This window comes from Aotus nancymaae, unplaced genomic scaffold (genome assembly GCF_030222135.1).
Source record: "Aotus nancymaae isolate 86718 unplaced genomic scaffold, 86718_ANA_hifiasm-v0.15.2.pri h1tg000019l, whole genome shotgun sequence".
NCBI classification, from domain to species: domain Eukaryota; kingdom Metazoa; phylum Chordata; class Mammalia; order Primates; family Aotidae; genus Aotus; species Aotus nancymaae.
The window spans coordinates 11,381,290-11,397,530 of record NW_026988431.1 but is presented as its reverse complement, the minus strand read 5'-3'; the positions used below and the strand labels follow the sequence as shown (position 1 = coordinate 11,397,530).

General features: G+C 35.4%; 1 protein-coding gene across 6 annotated transcripts in view; it reads right to left on the bottom strand.

Annotated features, from left to right (window-relative positions):
* The window catches only part of TBL1XR1 (TBL1X/Y related 1), a 182,951-nt gene that overhangs the window by 30,388 nt on the left and 136,322 nt on the right, over positions 1-16,241 (bottom strand). For 4 of the 6 annotated variants that reach the window (XM_021666465.2, XM_021666466.2, XM_012435550.3 and 1 more), the window contains 6 exons: positions 15,438-15,540; positions 5,863-6,008; positions 4,080-4,302; positions 3,053-3,185; positions 2,594-2,735; positions 74-137 (listed from right to left, as the gene is read on the bottom strand). In XM_021666465.2, coding sequence (XP_021522140.1) covers positions 74-137; positions 2,594-2,735; positions 3,053-3,185; positions 4,080-4,302; positions 5,863-6,008; positions 15,438-15,495 — 766 coding nt within the window. In that variant the 5' untranslated portion in view covers positions 15,496-15,540. The remainder of the gene's footprint in view (positions 1-73; positions 138-2,593; positions 2,736-3,052; positions 3,186-4,079; positions 4,303-5,862; positions 6,009-15,437; positions 15,541-16,241) is intronic. The other 2 variants (XM_021666468.2, XM_021666467.2) reach the window with 1 other exon arrangement.

Here is a 16,241-nt window from a genome sequence, read left to right as displayed (position 1 = left end):
AAAACATTAACATTACTTCAAATTTTATAACTTTAGATCAACAACAAAGTATAAAGGAAAATGCTTTATTTACCATCTTTAGTCCATATTCTGGCAAAACCATCATAGGAACCAGTTGCTAGAAGTGTACCTTCACTCTGTCAGAGAAAAACATTTCCTCAATTATATAATCCAGATAGGGCATTTAATTGTTGTTATTTCACATTTAAATCCCAGGTATAGAAGGCCTGGACATTCTCTACTTCAAAACTTACCAGTTTTGGCTATTTGTGAGTGCCACTAAAGGCCTAGGAAACACTTTGACTGCTGGGACACTAGTGTTGTATGGGAGCCTTATATCCAAAGCTCAGCAACAACTGACAGTAATTGCTCTGGAGCAGGACCTACGTCACCTCGCCTCATGCAGGCCAGAAGTACTGTCACAGACTCACACAGCTAAGAATGAAGGCTGGTGGATTGGGAAGAACATCAAATTCGTAATCTTACAATGATTTATTAGAAGGAAAAAAAAAAAACCTTTGAAAGTATTTAAATATGATTAGAAGGTTTTATATGGCCATTCCTCTAAATCCTTTACTGTCTAAAAGTGTGTGTGTATGATCAAAACAATTATCATTGTTTCAAAAGATCAGATTCTTAAATACTTGAATGTTCCTTTATATTGTTAATCCCTTCCCACTATGAAATATTTGCCAATAAAAAGAGCAACACAAGGAAAAGAGCCAGAAAAGAGCACAGGCTAACGTTGTAGTTAATGAAGTAAGTACAACTGCCTACTTTACCAGGAGGAAACGTCCATATAAATTTCTCTCAACTTACATTCCCTTGCTGTGCACCTTGCCTCGATGAATGGTCTAATAAAAGGACAGATCTAGTTTACTCTATGAAAACGCAGAAGTTATGGATTATAGTAAACAGACTATTGCTAGAATGAGTAAACACTACTGGAGATACAGAAAGAAATCCTACCTTACTTGACATATTATTCTTCATGGTTTTTGGTAAGGGCACTCAAAACAAGATCACCTGTTTCACACCTCTCAAGCCATTTAGCAGTATGGGTAAGTGACAAACAAAAACAAATGCTGGTTCTGGGAACTGCAGACTCAGCTCAGCTAGGGTATGTTAGGGCTCTTATCTGAAGCAGGGAGCCATGTTGAAGTCAACAGCAAAAGCTTGTTTCCAGATTGTACACAATGTCAAGCTTCCTCTAAACTATCAGTCCCTAAATGTTTTAGTTCATGAATTGCTCAACTAGGAAAAGAATACATTCACGATGAGAAATCGCACAGGCTCTTGCTTTAGCCATGGAAAATAATCATTAATCGAGGATGATGTTTTCCAAGTTCACCATGAATAACATGTTTTTTAAAAGTCCACACTTTTCAAAACTATTAAATGCAGTTCAGAACGACCAAGCTCAACAAACCAATATTCTTTAACGATCCCTTTTCAGTGTAAACTGTAAATTTCATTAAATTAACATGGCCAGTGGGCAAGGTAGCATAGAAAGCAATAAGAAGTCTGAACTAAGATATTATACTCTGTCTTGATCCTGCAAGTAAATAATACTACAATGTGCTAAACTCCTTTGGAATTTTTAGAATTGTCATATGGAGGGGAAGAGTAAATATGATGCTGGCAATTTTAGAAGACAATGCCAAAAATACCTAGCTATGATTTCTGAAAAAACTTCACAGAAGCTGAGCACTTTAGTGGGAATAAGCATTTAAAGAGAGATCTCATTCCTTGGGATAAGAATTGGAAGATCCTTTAGAAATCCCACAACAGGTTGTTAGCAGAAGAGAAAAGAACATTCATTTGCTAAGGAAAAAACAACTATTCTGATATTCTTTGCAATGCTGAAACAGTCTAAGAGGTTTGGGGGAGGGGAGGAGTAGCGGGGTGAGGTTAGAGATGTATTTAAAAGAAAAATGATGAGAATTTATCAACAACGAAATCAAAGTTTTTTTAAGTCAGAGTAGTCAAGTTGTCCTGAAAGATGCTGAATCATAGATAGAATCAGAGAATTATAAGATTCCTACAGTGGAAATAAAATTTAGAAGTTATTTAGACTAATGGTCCCTAAAAGGCAATTGGTAATAAACTTGTTATCAGTTCACAGAATAAAGAGAAAAACAGGAACGTGTTTTCTGCTACACAGAATCCTTTTATCCCCCAACTAAGGACTCAGTTGTTAGGGATTTAGTATGTCTGTTACTATGGTAAGGATTTTCACCTATTATCTCAATTTTTTTGAGATACCATTTCACACTTCTTTTTTCATTTAAGGAAAATGAAGGACAGAGTAAAAAGTGGCAATTTTACCAAAGATATGCTGCGGGATACACTGAAGGGCTGGAAGCTGAAGCCTGGTCTGACTACTCTAAGGCAAGTCTGCATCTTTGACACCACACTGGGGGAAGGGGGCTGGCAGGGGAAGAGGGCTGGCAGGGGACGACTCCTGGTTTGTTATTACTGTTAATAAAACCCCAACTTCTGAACACATAGACAAACCCTGCCATTAATCTGAGGCTCTGAGGCTAGGTATACTAGTGACTATATCCATCATGGATAGCAGAGTGGTACTCACATTCCAATCTAGAGATGTCACATCCTTGTTGCTTGGAACGTCCTGCCCTCCTTCTCGTATACAGTGTCTAAGTACTAACTGTGTGGAGCCACTGGTGCTGTTTTCACTAAGATTCCATATTCTTGCTGTTGAGTCTCCAGACCTATAAAGTATGCAATGTATTTTAAATCCTCACGAAATTCTCAAGTATCAGAATCAAGGCAACATATATACATCTTAATAAGGCAAATAAAACTAGACTATCATGGATTTTCATTTCTGGTATTATTCCCATTCTGCAGTCTCAAAGTAGTAAGTTTAATTAAAAATTCTACAATTAATTCATGAAGGAATACAAAATTTATAGAAACAAAATGGACACAAATAAGCAACAACAAAAACCTGAATATCGCATATGTTTATAAAATGTTCAGTAAGATACTTTTAAAAGCCATTTTAGTATCACTTTGAGAAACATACCCTGATGCTAGGAGATCACTAACAGGGTTCCAGGCACAGATGAAAACTTCAGATTCATGGCCCCGCAACACAACTGCTTTATTAGGAGGGATTTCAACATCCCCATCCACTTCCATCATATCAGTATGATTATCTGCATCATGAGAAACAAGTGAGCATTTCCAGTTGGGCAGGATTACAACTTGGGGCGGGGTGAATTCTTAACTAGCAAATACCTTCCTTTATTACATACAGTGTAACATTTTTAATTACATCAAGTCAAGCTGAACATGACTACACAGTCTTTGTCACATGGAAAATAAATTCCTATCTTTAATTAAGTATTGACCATAGTTGTTTTTTTTAAGAGGGGTGGGGGTGGGAAGAAGACTTTAAATGATTAGACCTAAACTTGGATAAAACAATAAAATGGTTTGAATTAAATATAACGTGTAGCAGTACGATTCTGAGTTTCTGCCAGTAGGGGTTGCTGATATCATTCATATAACATGAGTCGCCTTTTATCTCAATGTCAGAGCTCTATGGTATTTGTTGATAACTAGTTTTACAAATTTTATTTAGAAATCAAATGTAGATGTAAAAATTCACTTAACAATGGGAAAGGGTTTCTAAATATTTTTAAAAGAAAATAAAAGTAAATATAGCTTTCTGGAGCTTTAGGAATAAAAATCTGAACTGTGTGATACAAGTTAGGGAAACAAGTTGGTGCAAATAACCGATGAAATTACTTCAGCAGAGAAGATGGGACATTCTGGTAAAGCAAAATATTTCCTCTGAAAAGAAATTTTTAAAAATTCTTGTCTCCTGGGACCTTCCTGAGGGCGGAGGAGGGAGGAAGAAGAGGATCAGAAAAAATAACTATCGGACACTAGGCTTAGTACCTGGGTGATGAAATAATCTGTACAACAAGCCCTGTGGCACGAGTTCTCCTATATAACAAAACTGCACATGTACCCCTGAACCTAAAATAAAAGTTTAAAAAATAAACAAACCACATAATTAAACACAAATTCTTGTCTGGGCTCACTTGCTATAGTATGTGCTCCATTCTCCTCCCCATTTGCTGTGTTTTCTCCATTTTTTGCAGATCCTTGTTGGTTGGCCGCAGCTGCGGCAGCTGCAGCAGCTGCAGCCTGTTGCTGTGCGAGCTTATCTCTATAAGCTTGTTGTCTTGTTTGTACTACATCAGGCATTACGGCATCTATCAGGGACAGAGACTCTATTGGTCGGCCATCAAACAAGGTACCATCCTGGATTTGGAAAATTGTGAGAGAAGAAAAAGCAAAGGCAGTGTTTAAAGTTATTTGTATTTATACAAAATCGGAAACGAAATGAAAATCTTCATTCCAAGAAAAACGTTTGTAAGAACTTTCTGAACTCATATAAGCAGCAGTCTGGAGGGAAGAAAGAAACTGCAAGAAGCCAACTGCAAATGGCTGCTTAGATTTTCCTTTTCATTTAGTTCATACTATTATTAAATGCTGTACAGACAGAACTGAAATATAAAAGAAGTCACTGATGCAAATGAAAGGGATAAGATGTAGCCCAGCTGCTAAAAAGGTGTATTAATTAGATTCCAAAATTCTGTCAGTCAAAGCAACAACAACATGGAATAGTTCATGTAATGATCAGAGGCCTGGCGGCACATCATTATAGTAAATACCTCTTATAAAACCAAAAACGTTGTGGGCTACAAAGTTTCTTGTGATTTGATTAGGATATTAAAGCAGAAACAGACTTCCTGGGCTACAGTGCTCTTTAATACTAGGGAGTTGTTGCAATTTCCAAAGCTCCACTTATTGATATTAGGAAGTTCCTAATAAGGAGTTCTCCAAGTAAGCACAAGAAGAGAGACAAACACAGAGCAAGTCGGAAATAGAAACTGTTACAAATGAGCTAGGAACATGCACATGTGAAGTCTGGTTCAGTTAAACTGGTAAATATGTACCAGTGACAATCTACAGTGGTTTGTAGGGTACTGTGACCTGCAAAAACACAGCACATCTTTCTGAACTGTCCTCTGTAATGTAGAATTTGAGGAACAGGATAAAGCATTTTAATGTATAAATAATTTTTAAAAAGTATTGAAACCAACACAGATACACTGTGGAGTAAGAGGTATGTCAAATTTACACAAATTTTAAGGAAAAATTTAGTTTTGTGTTAGTGGATTTTCACTCAAAGAGCTGAGGAAACAAAATAAAATACATTTTAGTATATTATGTAATTTCTAATTCTGGTAATAATCATTGATACAGAAATCATAGATACTTCTGTTTAAAAAATACTAGCCAGGCACGGTGGCTCATGTCTGTAATCCCAGCACTTTGGGAGGCGGAGGTGGGCAGATCACCTGAGGTCGGGAATTCAAGACCAGCCTGGCCAACATGGTAAAAACCCCATCTCTACTAAAAATACAAAAATTAGCCGGATGCGGTGGCACACGCCTGTAATCCCAGCTACTCGAGAGGTTAAGGCACAAGAATCGCTTGATCCTGGGAGATGGAGGTTGCAGTGAGCCCAGATTGCGCCACTGCACTCCACCCTGGGTGACAGAGGGAGACTCCATTTCAAAAACATAAAAATAAAAATAAAAAATTTCTTAGTGTTTACTTATAAAATCAGATTAAGGCAAATAAACTACAGATAATGACACCAACACCTGTGCAATCTACTACATTAGCAATGAATTGTCTGCATTTTTGTTAACCCAGTGAAGTTAAAGTCAGAATGCTGAAGCAGCAAGCAAGACAATAGACTTAGAGACATATTTAAGAGTAAAATTAGTATTTGAAATAAGTCTTCCTTACCTCATTAATGCTAACTTCTGCTTCTACATACTGTAGACCTTTCTGGATGATGGAAATCAATGCAGCAGGTGGGACAAGTGCACCATTTATATTGGACTGACTGATATGGCTTTCTATACCAAAGGTAAATGCTGAATGAGAAAATCCTAAAAGCAAAAGGAAAAGCAGGAGAATTTATTTTCCTAGTGGCAACATGCTAAATGACACACACAAAAAGATCACTATAGTCTTTCTAAATCCCACTCTACCCATTTAAAATCCCAGACTAGTACGCTAAGGTCAAGTGTGTGTGTGCGCGTGTGTGTGTGAACATGTTAGCCTTTACATATTTTACTTCTCTATTAATGTACACTTTTAAATTTCTAGTAAACACTTGGATCATATAACTTCAATTTTTCTAAAATGTAGTCATGGTATACAACTTTTCTTAACAAAAAGCATCAAACTTAAAAGGTAAAAAAACAAGCCTTTGGAAATCATGTGATTCAACTGTTTAAGATAAGTGAGGTCAAGATAGATTAAGTGACATTTAATATTTCTGTAGTATATTTTAAAATTTTTTACATCTAGAATTAAGGATCTTTATTTCAAATTTTCTTTCATCCCACTTCGAGTATTTAGCATTTCTGAAAAGTGGTACATAATATGCTTTAAATAGGCATTCATTCTGAATGATTTTCGTTTACTTCATGTAATTGTTATCTACTATGTAGTTAAAATTCAATAATGTCTTTAAAGCAATCTAGTACTCAGGTAAAATCTGAAGTATTTAAATTTCTACATATAAACTGTCAAACATCTGATAAATTCAGTATTTTGCAGCTCTTTGAAACTACTTAGGAAATAAAAGGCAAACAAATATAAATTTAAATATTAAAAAATTATAACGCTTAAATCCCATTTTATGTATGAATTAAGTGCTTTAAACAATAGCAGTCCTTTGCCACTTAGTAATAACTCATCTATATGAAATCCAGAGCTAGCAAATGAGTATCTGGTTTACAGGTCCCCACTCGCAATTATTTACGTTTAACTTGAAATACTTAAAACCAAAGAACTTGCATAATAAAAATCTCTTTATGCTGGCCTTGCTTTTTATGAATAGCTAGTCAAAATTCAAAGGTAAAATTCTAATAAGCTGATAAACCAAAGGTGGTTTTCTTTACTGAAATATTAGTTATCAGTAAGTAGTAATTTCTATAATGCAAACAATTCAATTAAATTCTACACGTAATACAAAATAACCAACATTTATACTAAATCAAATAAATATGGGCTTATTTTTGGTGTTGGTTAAACTGATCTAATCTATGTAGTATCTCTGTTGGTTAGCCTGTCCACCCTAGTTTTTTAGTGTTTAAGTACATGTCTTTTTTGCATTTTGTGCTTTCACTCATATACTCCTGTGGTACTTATAAACAGTCCATTATAAAATACTGTGGGCTCACAAACAGCATGTGGCTAGGAAAATGTGGTAATTTGATAGTCAAAGTACACCTAAGTTGATCTTCTCTTTTTGGAACACCTAACCCATTATGTTCACAACGTCTAACCCACAGGGGGAAAGGTAAGTGAAAAAATGATTTTAGTCTCCTGATTTTGCCCATAGGTTAAGATTATAATTAAATGCATTTATAGTTTTCATCTTAATCTGAGCTCACAGAGATAGCTAAGAAAGATACCAATGGAGGAGCAAAGGGAAGCACCATTCTAAATTGTGCTTATCAATAAACCCACAACTACCTGAATATGAGTAGATTCCAGATCACCAAGGTATAAAGCTGAGAATAAGGACTAGGGAGGACGGTGAGAAACAGTGAGAGACACTAGCAGTAAAATCCTTAAGCAGTGAGGCTGGAGATGCCTGTTTTCAATTATATCTCCCCCCATAAATAAATTCACAGTAAATCAAACATAGTAAACACAGCCAAACAGCCAAGCAGCTTGGAGATTTAAGAAAACTTCAAGACAGAAGACATCATTTATGGAGAACCTATACCATATGGTAGACATCGTGCACACACATATAATTTTATTTTATAATCTAATGGAAAATCACAACTAATAAATGAGAAAGTATAGATTCAATTCATTCAGAGACTACTACTCCTCTTGACAGTTAAAATACAGTCAAGGATAAAGCTAAGGTAGAAAGTGAGCTCCTGTTTCCTGACAGAGTGTAAAAAAAATACATCACTGTTTTGTTTTCAACTCGGGGTCTTGCAAAGTGGTTACACAGTGCATGAAACACTAAACTTATTGCCATATTTAGTGCCGAGGTTTTAAAAGTGCTTTGACTTACATAAGGCTTATAAATTTGTTTGAAATACATGATTTCTGTACACTTTATTCATGACTGCAATTTAAATAGTCAAAACTGTTAAATTTAGACCCTATTTAATTAGCTTACAGAGTTTAAGTTTAAAGTAGTAATATGTCCAAGACTATCCTAAGAGTTACAGGTGGAACTGTGCCAATGTTGCATATATCCTGAATTTGCTCTGTCAGACCAGGAGAAAAGCTATCACAGGTGCTTCCGTGCCTCTCAAGGTACTGCAGATGTACTTAGGATGCTCTCAGATAGCAAGGGAACAACCCTGAAGTAGTCATTAGCATTGTTTTGGCACTTCTCATTAATGTTTACCCTAGAGAAGTTCCACACTTAAATGCTCTGCTTAAATAAACACTGAATTCAACTAGAATATTTTCTTTATTTCTAGTCATGGCATTACATAGCAGTTTAAAATTATTATATTCAAAATTCCTTTTCTTCTTCCCATCCCTAAACTACTTTTCCTGAGAAACTTCTGATCTCATTTCATTACACCTGAAAGTCAAAGTCATACTAACTCCCTCTTCTCTCTCTGCCCCTAGCATTTGACGATTTACCAAATCCTACCATCCTACTCCAAATCCTACCACTCTACCATCTGTAGATGCTCATCACCTTACCTTTCCTGCCAGATCTGAGTTTGGTCCCCACTACCCTTTGCTATACGTTTCTTTCCCCTTCTCCTCAATTCAGTACATATGCCAAGCTACAGCTAGGCTACTACTTGTAAAACTTGAGTATTTTCAATGATTCCCTCGGCCTTCATAATAAAGGTCAAACACCTAATTATGGCACACAGTTGTTTTTGTAATCCAGCTGGGTTTCTCCAGCCTCATCTCCTCAATACTACACACCCCATCTGATTCCCATTACACAATAAATTCAAGTGGTGGCAAATTACATCTAACGTCTTGAATATGCTGCATTATATATCGTGCCTCCGAGCATTATGTGTTCCTTTGCTCTTTCTCCTATCTGAACAGAGGTGAAATCCTCTTTCACCTCCCAGGGCTAATCAGTCTCTCCTATGTGATCCGAACATTTCTGCATGTGTGGCACTTAGCACACTGGTTATCACCTCCGTGTCTATGGTGATTTGCCTGTGTGTGACTACCAGACTGGGCTCCTGACAAAGGGTTTACGTCTAGCAATCCTTTAATTCTGGGAAACCAGCACATTACCTGAGTTAACAAGTACCCCATAAACATTTTTAAAATTAGAATGGAATAATACTATAATGTATCTTGGCGCATCAAAAAAAATCTGTGACTCTGGAAAAAGCGTATGACTTAGGCCTTCCTTAGAAAAATCTAAAACTTGAACTAGTTTTGTGCCAGAAGCTATTTCCATTTATCTGTAAATATATACGCAAAGAAGACTTTTTCTAGGGAGAGTTTTTGATTTACATAATAGGAGGCAAAAGAGACCACTTAAATCTATTGAATGTTAAAATCCAGCGTGACCACCTAAAGCCGCATCCCTTCTTTCCAAGGGTAAGAGCAAGTCTGACAGCACCTTGGCAATCAAGTACTCTAAACATTTACTAGGATATTGAGATTTAGGGAGAAGAGAGACTCCAGAAAGAAATAAGGCTGAAAACCATGAAGTATACAGTCATTCAGTGACAAAGACAAGCAATGGCAGCTGGCAGGGAGTGGGGTGTCACGCATGAGATAAAAAACCAACCATTTTCTATATGTTGCTTGTTTCAGGAAGTGCTTTCAGCAAGGATGTCAGGGACTGTGTTCCCAAAGGGGGAGTCAGTTGTACAGAGCCTGACAACTCTACTTTGCAAAGAGGCAATACAAGAGTAAGAAAATGGACCCTTGAACACCATGGTTATGGTACAGGATGACGAGATGAGATAAACTGATGAAAAAAGCAAAGCTTAAATATGACCACAATATACTGCCCTAGTCAAATGATAATCTAATTGATCCATGGTCCTATTTAAGCTTCAAGTCAGAAAAGCCCGGCAAATTATACTCATGTTCCATCAAATGCTTCCTTATCTCCAACTCTGCCCTACAGATGCAGATTTTGGAAAAGGTAAATAGGATTTGGGGGGGTAGGGGGGGTGGGAAATGACACAGGGGATCTTAGTTGTTGAAGAGCTAGATCCAGTACTTACACACTAGCCATACAATTTCCTGCCCTAATTTTGCCCTTAAAAATGCATATAACTATGAACATTTTATATAAATAATATTTTTCTGAATAATGTTAACAGCATCATAATATTCAGTCAGTAAATTACTCATGCCATAGCCAGACATTTGGACTTTTCCAATGATCACTATTTAAAAGAATCTTACCCTCAAATATCTATATGTATAGGCTTTTGCCATGCATAATGTTTTTTTCTCCTTATGGTGGATTCCCTTCAAAAGCTGAAGGGGATATAAGAATTTTAAAGAAGGTTTTCATCATTGCCAAATTGCTTTCCAAAAATATTACAAAATAACAATGCCAAAAGCAATTTACATGTTATACTCTCCCTATGCTGGCTAGTCCTAAAAAACAAAACAAAACAAAATGCTAATTAAGACTGAACAAATTCTCTGTTTGGCAACTATTAAAAGACCATTGTCCTTTGATAAGTGTGTGAGTAGGAAAGTGTAATAGTAATTTCCTGTGTCAGCAAAAAATGGCAATTCAGCTTACAAAAAAAGAAAAACTTATTTGGAAATAAGAGAATTATAATTATCAGCATTTATGACAACCGCTTGCTGTTTATTGTGTATCAGTCATGGATACAACCATGTGTGTAAAATCAAGGTTATTCATTTGATTTGTTCATTTGATTATATACCTACTTGCACTTCTAGTGATATATATCGCCTACTAGTTCTGTCCCTCTACAGAATGCTAATACCGATTTTATATATTTCTTTCTTATATATCACCTTTCTTATAAATGGAGACAGTATGCAACATTTTTTAAATGAATTTTTTAAAAATAATATTCAGAATCACTACCTAGAAAATTACTCATTTTAGTAACAGGGACATTTTGTTTTTGCAATTTCCAGTTAAGTCTTTCAATTATAAGATGCAAATAAATGTTTCATAGCTTCCAACAGTCAAGTACATTATAAATGGAGAAGTTACAGAGCTCTTAAACATGCAATAGGTGTATCTAGTATCAAGAATTCTCTCCATAAAGCAAATATACAACTGAAGCGAGATAAAAAGACAGCTTCTTTAGAAAACCATGAGAGAAACAGGTGTCAGAAAATTCAAAAGGAATTGCCAGAAACTATTTCTTGGGGGCGGGGGGAGGCAGGGATGCAAAACTGCAAATAACGACAGGAGTCAACGGTGACGCAAAAGGCGCGGGGCGGGGGGATTAAAAAGGTCCAAACCAGCTTAGTGCCTCTAAAATTAACACTGTATCAGGTTCTACTATATGCAACTTAGCATGTACCACTAAGTATTTATCTGCAAATGGTTGCTAGATGAGTTCTTAGGGCAATCAAATTAATGCCCTTGGGCAAACACTGATTAAAGGGAGCATACTGAACCAAGTTCACGTTACCTACAGTACATGTCAAATACAGTCAATTTTCATGTCATCTCAAAAGAGAAAAAAATCATTATATTCCCTAAGAAATATTCATTGAATATGGAAGTCTACTTCATAAAAAGGCAAGAATGGTGAGGACCAAAGAAATTTGTGTAGGGTGAACTTTTTAAGAGATAAATTTGAGAAAAATTAAAAGTTACAATGTTTAATAAAAATCCTACAATAAATATATTTTTCTTTATTTAGTTTTGGTGAGTCCAAGGGATGGCTTATTTAAAACAGAGATGTCCATCAAATATTTGAGGCTGAATATCACAATGTAATCCCTTCTCCACAAGTAACAGATTTTACTGGTGACAAAAATGAATTTGAGAATTTATGTAATTTTGGAGGAGGAGGGAAACTTTTAACAATATTTAAAACTAAAACAATTTAAGTGTTTTTCCCTTTGGTGATAGAGACTACAGTCCAGTCAACATTGAACAATATGCAGAGAACAAATGTTAAAAGTCCTTACTGAAAAACAGTATTACTAAACCACATACTTATCAAAACATAAAAACTTTTTCATAAGGTGTTTTTGGACTTGACAGTCTTTAGATAATGAGACAGGCCAGGAGCAAGTTTTATTTTTCCTTTTTGGAAGTCTTCACAAACCAGTCCCTTGAATGTCTCTACACAAATCCTTTCTCTGCCATGATGTTCCTTTTCTGCAAATCTCCTAATCCAATTCAGTGCTCTATTACAGGGAAAGCAGTAGTATACAGATTCCAGTTTTTTTCAGTATTACTTTAGATCTTTCAAGAAAAACCGTTATAACCTAAGTAATTTATATCAGATTTCTTAGATATTGAATGACTAATTCTCAATAAGTATCATTTGTAGGTTGTGGTGATAAACATGATGAATCCCCAAAACAACCCAGAGAAGAAATTACTGTACTAGGTGATTCTAAATTAGGATCTATTGCAAAACTAGCCGTATTTAAGTATAACCGGAGATCAGAACCAAGAAAAAGCTTTTGGAATAAGTGGCAAGTGCCCAGATCTACAGCTACTGTGGGCATTCGTTACGGGTGAGATTCTGGGTTCTGTCTGAACCCTGCCCTGAGTGCAAAGAACTACAACATTCTCAAACTCTCTTCCACATCATATTTCTGGATATAATTTCAAATAAATATCTTGTGGCATCCTTTATGACATAAAAACGCCTCATTATTTCTGCTACCTCCTTATTCCACCTCACTCACAAACACAAATATACACATTTAGTGGCAGCCCCTCTTTAGGATATGTTCTCATGGCCCAAACCTCAGCAGGTCTACATTCCATCCTTTCTACTTTATCTTGAATACTCAGCATAATTTTTCCTTCAAGATACTGTAAATATGCTAAATACCTGCTGTCAATCAACTTTCTTGTCAAGTTCTAGCTGTCCTACAACTAATACAGACCAGTGGCTTTCAAACTTTATTAAGCCAAAAGAATCACCTGGGGCATTTGTAAAATGCAGATTCCCAGGCCCCACTGATTATGATCCTGATGCAGATAGTCAGAGGACCAAATTTCAGAACTCTTACATAAGCAGTGCATAAATTTATGGCAAGTTGCAGTCCTGTGAAAACTGCCGTAAGTCAAAATGTCATCAGCTGAGTCTCATTTCCCTATAAATCATAATGTAAATAGGAAGTTACAATTTTTACCGAGGAATTGGTGTTCACATTTTTAGAGATGTGACTTAGCAGCCACTACCACTGTAAAGTCTAAAACTTTCTAAAGAATACACGAAGCACATTTAAGAACATAGCAAACAATTATGGAGAACTTGATGTATCAGTCCACCATACAAAATTTTTTAAATTCTTGCATTATTTTTATTTCAATGTAAAACACCTTAAAACCTGGAATTCAGAAGGGTTTTTTTCCCTAAGAACAAAAGCAAGTTTGAAGACTTTTGATAATATTAAATCTACTTGTTCAGAAATTAACAGAATATTGCTTTACTGCTCCTTTTTACTGTTTTCTTTACAGTAACATAAAGTATCAATTTGTGGACTTCTGTTTAGAAAAAGAAACATATGAGTGCTCTCATTAACACCACTGGACTACAGGGTGCTGCTGAGCTATTCAACTGTTTCTAACTTCCAGAAACAGTGATTTTATGGTTCAACCTAAAGAGTGGTCTTTACCATACACCAACAAGCCTTTACAGTGTATTTCCCATCTACTGATCCTTCGCAACCTTTTTTTGCTCTGGTGTCCAAAAGTCTCAAAGCTCTGGCTTAAAAGGTGATCAAATTTAAAAGCAGAAAGCAGAGTTTGCTTTTACCCAACAAAGTTTTTCCATTTTGGTTGAAAGTACTATATAACCATTTTCAAACACAAGTATTTGAAACTGTTCAACTTGTTCACAAGTTACATATGTAACAATCACTAGTCACTACTTTTTCACTTTATTAATCATTTTATCTTATTCAAAACATTCTTTGAAAGTCATCTTTTAAATCTGCCTTCATTACCAGTCTACCAGTTTAAACAAAGAAAACAAAACAAGCGCTATTAATTTTAAAGCTTCATTATAAGTTATTCTCTGTTGACTTAGTTACTAATCTCTCTTTCCCTCCCTGTCCTCTGGACATCACTTTCACAGCTGTTACACCTCAGATGGTGCTTGGGAATAGAAAACCCCTACCTCCAAATGCTCAGCGCTAAAGAACAGCTGAGAACATCTCAGCGAGCCAAGGGGCTCTCAAATCGAAAGCCATGTTTGTACTCTCTGTGTAGGAAAGGACAACTAACTATGCCATACAAGAAGAATGATTCAAGTCTCAAAACCATTAACTGAGGGCTCAATATTCTACAAGCTTAGACTATTCTATCCTTCCATCCACTCTCACACATGACTATCAAAATTATTTTTATGGGTACCTCTCCTTACTACTAAAACATTACAGTATCTTTAACGTATAATTTCTAAAATTCAATCTCCAGACCATGACATCTGAAACCACCAACTGCTTTAATTTTTAATAGCAACCTGAATTTACATTGCAATTAGTCTTTCTCATCACCCTATACCTCCACCCACACCCAATTATTTTCCCTCTTCTACCTTTAAATTTTTGCTTCATCCATCCACATTTTCCCTTGCAGTATTCCCTCTGTTTTATCTACCAATAAAACTTGGAAGATCACTGATTGATTTAGTACTAGTCGCAAATGGCTTTCAGTGATTTCTATTTATAATTACTCCCAATACAATAATAAGAATTCAGATCAAGGATACACTTAATCAATTTGGATAATTCTGAAGGCATTCTAGAAAAATACTGTTAATTTAATTTCTGAAATACTAAATACAATTAGAACCAACAACATTTAATCGAGGATTCTGGATATGCATTATCAAACTGACAGTGGCTGTAAGTTTATATGTTCCTATTAAATACATGCAATAATTTCACCTCATAACAATTTGTAAAAATGGTCTTTGAACAGTGAAAGCCAAACTGTTACAAATAATTGCCTTGTTTCCAACATATTTGAAAGAGTCAGAGAGTTAAACCATGCAGTAAAACAGCTTTAAAATGGCAGTCCAGACATTAAAGAAACATACAAAGTTCAACGGTTTGGACTGATACAAATTTCAAATGCATAAAAGATTATTTTGAGAATATTAAAATAATTTGAGGCCTATTTACTTTATAAAAGTACTCACCTGACTCTTGCAAGTATCTATATACCAAGAAGTTGACCTCATCACTGCTTATACTCATCTTTATTCCCACTTAAACCATGAGGTCACAACACAGGATATAACCCTAAAAATAAAACAAAGTTAATTATTTTCAACAAGATGTAAACAATGTTGTAAAAAAACCATTTGATTTTATTAAATGACGTAAAATGAAGGTTCCACATTGCCTAATAATAAACCCTGACAAATAAAGTTACTTCCAATAGTTAGTAAAATGACAATACAACCAAAACATGGCTGGTGCTATTTTTTTTCAAAGTAACATACTGGCAAAAATAAAACCAAATTTTTAAGAGGGCTTTAGCATAATGTTTTAATGATTTTATCAAATAGCATAAAAAGTTGCTCTTTTTTAATCCTTAACTGTAAAAAGAAGTAAATTTTAAAAATAAAAAATGTTAGTTATTTGCGAGAAGACGGACTTAGTTAAAAAAAGAATACTAGGTGTTTGGGAAAAGACCGTTGGGTGGGGTAGTTATCCACTCCAGTTTTGTCTACGAAACTTGACAGCATATGAAGTCTCTATTTTCTCAACATGTAGTCTGTAATGTTAAAAGTCTCAAAAAGCTCTAGGTATGTATGAGATAGGCTAGACTACAGTTCCCAAAACTCAAATGATACTGAACATACTTAAACCTTGAATACAAAGTGGGGGAAAAAAGAAAACTGAGACAGGACTTAAGTGTATCTCATTATACTTATTTGTTCTCATGTCACAGAAACGATTTAAAGGAGAGGTCAGGAAACTTATATAAAGAGCCACAC